Source organism: Egretta garzetta, unplaced genomic scaffold (assembly GCF_000687185.1).
Source record: "Egretta garzetta isolate BGI_Z169 unplaced genomic scaffold, ASM68718v1 scaffold693, whole genome shotgun sequence".
Taxonomy (NCBI): Eukaryota; Metazoa; Chordata; class Aves; order Pelecaniformes; family Ardeidae; genus Egretta; species Egretta garzetta.
The window spans coordinates 351,997-360,773 of record NW_009259178.1 but is presented as its reverse complement, the minus strand read 5'-3'; the positions used below and the strand labels follow the sequence as shown (position 1 = coordinate 360,773).

Below are 8,777 nucleotides of genomic sequence, written 5' to 3'. Positions count from 1 at the left end.
AGATAAGCAATAAGCAGTCTGCTCAGCTGGTGTAAATAACTAGCAGCCTCAATGGTAATCTCAGCTGTAGCAGTGCTGTATATAAACTCAAACCTAGCAAGAGCTGCCTTTTCATAGAGCTGTTCAGACTGGGCTTGTTAGTTATTAGCCTCCTTGTAAATCCCTTCCTTCGGCACCCTGGTGTCACAAGCAGAGTTTTGAGTCTTTCACCTGCAGCCCTTTTTCCTTCCCGTTTATGTTGGATGATGTTGTTTTGTCTGCCTTCTCCCTATGTTGTCATGAGAAACTGTAGAGTGTAGGGCATCTGGTAACTTTTTAACTCACTTTTTGTTAAATCCTCTCTGTTTTTCTAAAAGCTTCTAAGAACAGGTAACCAAATTATTTCTTTTAAGTCTGGATTGGTTCCACTGAACCCTCACTCATATGCTGATAGATATGGATGTGCTGTACGGTGGAACATTTTCTCCTGAACTGTGAGCAGAGATAGAAGGAAAGAAACCTTGGGTTCTTGGTGAGCTCTGTGGCAACCCTGCGGATGCCTTAAGGGAAGCAGGTTTGTTATCTGTAGTGGCAGTGCTGTGTGTTGTTATGAAATCACTTGCAGGTAATGCCTGGTGATAGCAGTAACAGAGCTGCATGCAAGGACTTCGTAGCCGCCAGATAGTTTCAGTATTTTAATGGCATAGTCTTCTTCAACAAACAGATAAGACTTTCAGTTCTCTCTTCCTGTTTGAGGAGCAGAAGAATCAAGGATTGGGCTTTTTCTGTGGTCAGACTTCCCAGTCGGGATTTTTTATTTCTAGTAGATTGGCCTACTATGAGGAGCCTTTTTTCTGAAAACACGGGAAAATTTTGTTAGCTCTTCAGTGAGAGTTATGTGGCTTTTGCCAGACCAGCCAGAGAAGACATCTTAGATTGTGTTGTGGTTTAACCCCAGCTGGCAGCAAAGCCCCACACAGCTGCTTGCTCACTCCCCCTTGGTGGGATGGGGGAGAGAATCAGAAGAGTAAAAGTGAGAAAACTTGTGGGTTGAGATGAAGACAGTTTAAGTAAAGCAAAGCAAAATAACAAATTCACTCCCTACTTCCTGTCGGCAGGCAGTTTAGCTATCTCCAGGAAAGCAAGGCTCTATCACGCGGAACAGTTACTTAGGAAGACAAACACCATCACTCCAAATGTCCCTCCCCTCCCTCTTCTTCCCCCAGCTTTATATGCTGAGCATGACGTCATACGGTGTGGGATACCTCTTCGGTCAGTTGGGGTCACCTGTCCCGGCCTTGTCCCCTCCCAGCTTCTTGTGCACCCCCAGCCTCCTTGCTGCTGGGGTGAGAAGCTGAAAAAGGCCTTGGCTCCATGTAAGCGCTGCTCAGCAGTAACGAAAACATCCCTGTGTAATCAACCCTGTTTCCAGCACAAATCCAAACCTAGCCCCGTACTAGCTACTGTGAAGAAAATTAACTCCATCCAGCACAAATTGCTATTGAGCAAGATTGCTGATGTGTCTTGTAGAGCTTGACTTTTCTTTTCTGTTCCTGTGACCCTTGAAGGTATTAAAAATGCACTTCATTTGGGGGCAAAAAAAATCTGACAAAAAGTGACTTTAATCTCTACTGAAAAGCTAGACGTTCACAGCAATGCCATTGAAAATGGTGTGCTGTTAAGACTGTTTTCTATGTAACTCATCTGACTTGAAACTGGCAGATTCCTGCTTTACTCTTTGAGAAACTGCTGTTACATGTATCCAAGTACATAAAAAGCTACCATGAATTCTTGCGCAACCTTCCTCTTTTCCTATTGCTTTTAATAGTTTCTTTGAGTTCTCTACCATGTAAAATGAAAGGCATGGAGGAGAGAAGTGATACTCTGGGCAATTTTAAGAAAAGAATCTGAAAGTCTTAGCATTTTCCCTCTTCCTCCCCACCCCCAAGCCCTTCAGCCAAGAGGAACAAAAAAGCAAAATGAAACAAAAGCCAGAGAGCTCAGGTAAATAGCTTTTCTATTTTAAACAGAGAACTGGGAACAAATGGTCCCCTGGGTACTGGAAACAATGAACCTTCGATTCCTTCACCTTTCTCCTGGACAGAGTCCTTGGCTTTCTCCAGGGAGGGCTGATAAGCTCCCCATCTTCCTTCAGCCACCTGCTTCAACCAGCATTGCTGTACTTTAGCAGCTTTGGTCTCTCTTCCTCCGGGGGCTTTGGTACCTCTGTTGTGGCTGTGGAGGGAGGGAGCGAGCCAGGCCCCCGTGTGATTGCAGGCACCCTTGCAAGGACGAGGTGAGCACCAGAGGGGAGAATGTGCATCTTGTGGCCCAAGCCTTGAGTATCTGCTCTGAGTAGCTGTGAGAGGTACTGAGGAAGGGGCATAACCCTCCTCTGGGCTCCCCTCCCTAGTGTGGGGGTCAGGAGGCTCGTTACTGCCTTTAACTCTTCACCTGGATGGAGAGCATAAACAGGACGTAAACTCTGGGTTACAACTTCAGTAGGTCTTTAGTAGTAAGAGTTAGACTTCAGCGAAAATATTTGAAATATGGCAGGCAGGTGCTTGAATGCTTTAGGAACTCTGAAGTTTTAAGAGTGTCTGGAAACTGAGCCCATATGGGGTAGCAATGATGTACTTAGGGAAACCGACGTAGGCACCCACCGCACAACTGCTGACCCTTTGCTTGGTGTTTACAGTGTGTGTAATTGAGGTGAGCAGATTTTGAAAACCAAGAGGTCTGAATAGAAATATTGTGGGTCTTCAGAATCCTTGTGTTACTTAAGCATGCAAATCCAGAGAAGCACAGCTGGTTGGAAAGTATGTGTGTGCATGTGCTTACCACTGCCAGGCTTCGGAGTTGCCTGCTGTCGGATGTTCCTTGGCAAGAAGTACTATATCCCTGTCAGCGTAGCCAAAAACAATGCTGCAAAGATGAAAGTAGCAAGAGGCTTAACAAGGTGTAGTTTTTAAGTGGAGGAGACCACAGCTGTGTGAGGAACTTAACACGAGCTCAACCCTTCTTAGTGTTGGCTGTTCTTCTCTCTCATAAGCAATTTGGGGCAGTAACCAGTGCAGGATTAGCATTGCCCTTCAAATGCAGTGCTGTGTAGGGGTGGCTTGTATCATGTGTTTCTGCCTCCTAACTCCTGTTTTGATACAGGGGATCATCTGCAATGCCAACAACCCTTGTTTCCGCTACCCAACTCCTGGGGAATCCCCTGGTATTGTTGGAAACTTCAATGCCTCCATGTGAGTCTGCCTGCTTTTTCCTCATCTCTGTTCTTGGGGGAACATGTGGAAGACAAGGTATAAGCTCTTTTATCAGAGAGCCTCTTTTCCCTGGTTAGTGAACCTCTGAGACGGACAGTGTAGAGTGAGAGGCAGTTGGAGAGGAGGTCTGGGGCATGCTCCCTGACGTTTGTCATTTACTACTGGCTAATGTGTTGCAGAGAGCTCAGTTTATGGCCAGCTTCCTTATACCCTGCCCTGCTTGCTGCATTCATGCTGTCAGGCCAGTTGGGCTGTAAAATGTGTCTGCAACCTGGAAAAGCATTGGAAAAGAGCAAGGACGTACTTAAATTACTGTGCTTCTAACAGGAAGCAGTTTACAGGCAGCGGGAGGCCCTCTCCATCCCGGTCTTAAAGAACGGCTTTCAAATGTGTGGAGGCTCCGAATGTAACTTTGTTTGACCTTGCATTAGCAGCCATCTTTTATTAGGCTCCTTGGATTGTCCCATGGTGGTCACTGAAGAAAGGGCTTATTGTACTGGAGAGGGCAGTGGCATAACTGAAAAGGACTGAAGTTTGGAATTGGGATGTAAAACTGTATCTGTGGATGCTGGCTCACAGGGCTGATGACTGCTGGTTGCTTTTGTGTTTTCCTGTCACCAGTGTTTCCCGCCTGTTCTCAGATGCCAAGAGGTTACTCTTGTACAGCCAACAGGACACAAGCATAAAGGATGTCCAGAAGGTCCTGGGAAAACTGCGCAAGCTGGGAAACTTCTCTGGCTCAGGTAACCAGCATGGTAAAAAGTGGCATCAAAAATCGGCCTTTCTGGTCTTGTTAATACTGCATGTGTGTAGATTTCTGAAAAGTACCATCACAGGAATGTGCACGGTTATAATTTACAGCTCATCATATCCTTTCTGGTCCTGCAGAAGAAGTACCATAAGCCTCTCCTGTGTCAGAGCTTTGTGTGCTCCTCTGCTGCTTCAGTGGAAGAGAAAAGGGTTGGTCTGTAATGCCAAGAATAGCAGCTGTTTTGAATGTGAAATTACAATCCTCAGCCCGCTGAAGTCAGTTAAAATGCTGACTTTCCCGAGGAGGTCCCAGTAGTGTGTCCTTCTGGAAAGCACTAGTTATTTTGCTATTTCGTCAGTGAAGCAGGGAAGGCAATACAGCTACAGTTTAGTGCTCTACCCCCTGAGCTCTGGAGGGAAGCGTGCTGGAAGAACACAGACGAGGAAAAACTGATGCCGGCCTCCAGTTTACAAACTCAAAGCTGATTATTATCTAATAATGAAACCTCCGTTCTTTTCTTTTTTTTTTTGTTTCCGTATGACTGTTTGGTGTAGGCTACTTCATTCTCTGCTGTTGCCTGGCAGGATTTTGAATAGCAGGATCCAAAAGAAAGCGTTTTGTCTTGGGGGTTTGCACAGCCCTATCTGCAGTGAAAAATGAGAATACTTTCATTCTCAGCTTGCGCGAGAAGGTCTGGTGTGCCTTCCTGTCCCATGCGGGTAAGTGACTCATATGAGATCACACGGGAAGCTCGCAGCCGAGCTGGGGCATGAAACAGCTCTGCCCAGTCTCGGGAACTGTGGCAGGTCTCTCGTTACTGCCAGGTCTCTCCAACACGGCAACTCCTTAAGAGTTTTTTGGGGTACTCTTCTCTGGAAGATTATTTCTCTTGGCTGCTGTGTTAGTGCTCCATGTGTCTGTTGGCAGTGATGGAAAGTAACGGCTTGGAAAGAAATGCAAGAAAGAAGAGACACAGCTGTGGAGCATTTTCACCTACAGCCTCTACCCAGGCACGTGGACCTCTTAGAATGTATTTTGGTGTTTTCTGAAAGTTGTCCCTCGTTTTACCGTTGTGGTTCTTCCTCACTCAGGCAGGCTCCAGGAGGAAAAATATCTGACATGGTGTGATGTGAATGGTTTCATGTCTGTGTCCTGAGCGCACTGTCCTGACATCCTTTCCTGTGTTGCTCAGTACATTGCAGGTCACTTTGAAATAATCTGTATTGTTAGTGACAGGTCGGCAGATGTGGGGTGGCTGTGTGTACAGACAGGAACTGTGTGAGGGATTTGTCTTGGATATTATAACCCTCCTCTCCCCCCTCCAGGGCTGTGCAGAATCCTGATGTGATCAGATCTGCAGGCTATACTGTGTTCCACTGACTCTTTGAGCATTAGTTGATACTTTTACTTGTGTATAAGGGACACCCTTCCTTGCTGGGCTCGATATCCATACTGCCAGGCCTCCCCTCTTTTTGTTTTTCCTCTGAGAACTGGTAAGTGGCATCACCATGCTTTTACCTAAATCTGCAGCAGTTTTAAGGGGGAGAGGGTGCAGAGTGAACCCTTTGTGCAGAGATGGACACATATTGAACATGGCCAAAACGAGCTAAGTGGACTATTTCCCAGGGGGAGATTTAATACTGTTTTTCAGGGACCTCTTCAAACACTTGGTTTGACTTGGTGGTCTTGTGGGAACAAGCTCTCTCTTTCAGAATGATGACTGTTGTTGTTACTGGATTTTACACTTTGTGCTCCAAAGAGAGTAGGTACCGGTGTTCTGTCTTGAAACATGCAGTGAACATCGGAGATGGACATTTACAAGAAAACTATCAAAGCCATAAGATGAAGCTCTCATTGCTGGGAAGCTTTGATGGGGAGGAGTGATTCCAAGAAGCGTTTCACATAGGGAGTATTGTACAAGTCAAAAGTTAGAAGGCTCGTGTTTCTCTATACTATAAAGATAGCGAACTGACTGCAAAAATAAGCCTCAGACCAGTCATCAAAGATCGTATTTCTGTAAGAAAATATTTCAAATGTGTAATAAAAAAATCAAGCCTCTGTGTCATTAGAATGACAGACTGCCCATTGTTGGTAAGTCTTATAGTGAACAAAGCCTGTTTGTCCTTCTCATGATATGCTCATTTACAAAGCCTCCAACTTGGGGGTCCCTGCTGCCCACTCCTTGGCTGCCTGATTCATTCTCTGACAGCATGCATAAAACAGCATCCTCTGTTCTTACAAGGGCTTGTGTATTTATGCTTAGCAGTGCTTAGATTCCCGTGCAAGGAAGGGAACTGCAGGTCAGCCCTTCAGCTGCTGTTGACAATGAGGTGTGAGAAATGCTTAAATCCTTTCCTCTCTGGGGCATTTCCTCCAGAGACTCTGCAAACCTAAGAAGACAGCAGGAGTGAACGTAGGAGTGGGTGTCAGATGTAAGCACAACTCCAAACCTGAAAGCACTGCCTTTATACCTATATTTCCCCAATTAGCAGGAGGGCTAATTACCTGATGAGCTAAAAATGGAAAACATTTGTAATACCTCCCCAGTTCCAGCTCTGGCCTGGACCTGAAGCCACGTGAATCGATGGTGCAGACAGATGGAGCTCTGCAGCTCGTGTTTACCCCAGTGTGAGGGGCTGTATGGTCCCTCCTGTGTGATGTGGGCTCTGCCAGAGCCTGCGGCTCCCTCGTCCCCTCTCACACTGCTGTGATGTCCTGCTTCCACACACACCTCCCACTGCTGCCTGCTGGCTTTGAAACAGGCTTCAGGAGATGATCTTCCACTACTAGCTTACAAATTGGAGCTGTAGTATAGATGTTATTCTGCTGCTAGTCATGCAGAGCATGCATGTCTGTATTTGGCTTCAGATGTTTGAATCTGTTTAGGAGAGCATTTGCCAAAGTCCTTTCACTTTGAGCTTCTTTAAAGCAGCCCTCACAAACTGACATTCAGGGTGTGACTGATAAGTGTTGTCTGATCTGAAATTAGGCACGTGCTGAACTCTGGGGGAGGGAGATTTGCTTAAGATGGCAGGGTGCCTGCAAGTCAGTGCCTGCCTTGCTTAAAGACAAAGTAGGACAGGTACAATTTTATTCAGGCGGTGCTGTGCACTCATGCCAACAGGCTTCATATCTCAGTCACTTCTCAGCGAGTTGGGAGGAAATCCCTCATAACGGGGCTGTTTGTCCTGGAGTTTGCGGAGTGGCTGCTGCTCTCTGCTGCTCTGAGCTGCAGAAGAGCTCTCTGGTGGGGAGAGGGGAAGGTGTTGGCAGCAGAGAACAGCCCGCCCTTGCTTCATGTAGCACCTTTTCTGGCCAGGATGAGGTACCAGCTGGTGGTGCGAGGGGGTTCGGCACCGGCAGCTGTTAGGCTGCTGTTCTGTGGCCACTTTCAGCAAGCCCCTAAGCAGTGAAATCTACGTGCAGGCACACACATACCTGAACATAATCAATTTTGCAGGCCCATGCCAGGTGCCCTCTCCTTCCCAGCACTTGTTACATCTCTGTCCAGCAATGTCACCAAGGTCTTCAACACTCATGATAAGGCAGAGTGCAAATCAGAACAGAGAGTCAAAGACCTTGGTGACGGCACTTCCAGGAGCGTGACATAGCTGGTGGGATTGCCACCAGCGGTAAGTTTGGCTCGCTGCTTGCAGGCACTGGATTTGCAACGGGCCTCGGTGCCATTTTAGCAGAGGGTGAAGTGTTTGCCAGAAATAAGCTTTCCTCCTGTTTTGAAAGATGGAGATAAAGCTTGCTGTTGGCTCTGAGGCACGCTTTCTTTACTTCTTTCTTCTCTCTACAGGGCTTCCAAATACTTTGTTCTGCAGTGCCATGGGGTAATAAATCAACAGCTAGAATTAAAGCTACCTCCTTTAGTTGTTGCTAACAGTTGCACATGTAAGCCGGTCTAGCTGGTATTTACTTCACTGCTCTTAGTTTTCAGTGATCCCAAAGGGCATGTTTCTATTTTTCTTGAAACCAACCCAACTAAACAAAAATGGAGCAACAAAATAGGCAGAGGGAAGCAAACATCGCCTAAGAAATTGCATCATATCTCAGGCTATTATTCCATGTGTGCCCTGCCTTTCCCAGTTGTTTGCTGGATTAGTATTGCTCGTGGTATAGGAGAAACATCAGCTGGGTGGCATCCTCTGCCGACGTTGCACCCTGCTGCGCAGACAGATGTTGGGACTGAAGGAGTTTGCAGCCTGCCTGGTCGGTGCTAATAGTGCTACTTCTATTTTAACAGGTAAAGGATGATGGAGGGCTTGGGCTTGAAGAGCAGTCTTGGGAGAGGCTTTCTGGTGGTGTGCATCCTGCCGTATGATTATCAGGGTGCTCGGGGAAGCAGGATGTTGTACATTATCTGCTAGATGACGTGAAGGTGATAGCTAACTTCCTCCTCCGTGTCTTCTCCCTGACAAAAATGACCCCACGCCCTCAAGCTAAACATCCAAATTGATTCTTATACCTGCTTACCTCTCCTTAATTAAGCTGGTTTCCTCTCTGACTTCCCTTGGGAAGGATCCTAGCAAAACCAGCCAGGCTAGACTGAGGACTAGTAAACCATATGTCCAGGTGGCTCCCTGCCATTGCATGGTTGCACATAAATATACCACTGGGTTCTCCGATACTCTGCTCCGTAGCGACACGCAGGTCCTTGCATTTCCTTTAGGCTGGGGATAATGTTGCCAAAAACGCTGCCCTGTGGTACCAGTAGAGAGATTGTGACTCGTAGGGGTGGGTAGGATGGCTGTCAAGGTAAAGCAGTA

The 8,777-nt window shown here is 46.8% G+C and overlaps 1 protein-coding gene across 1 annotated transcript in view; it reads left to right on the top strand.

The window, feature by feature from the left end:
• Positions 1–3,105: 3,105 nt before the first annotated feature.
• The window catches only part of ABCA1 (ATP binding cassette subfamily A member 1), a 68,222-nt gene continuing 62,550 nt past the window's right edge, over positions 3,106–8,777 (top strand). Inside the window, exons 1-2 of the mRNA XM_035891194.1 lie at positions 3,106–3,230; positions 3,873–3,994. Of these exons, the coding sequence (XP_035747087.1) occupies positions 3,106–3,230; positions 3,873–3,994 (247 nt within the window). The remainder of the gene's footprint in view (positions 3,231–3,872; positions 3,995–8,777) is intronic.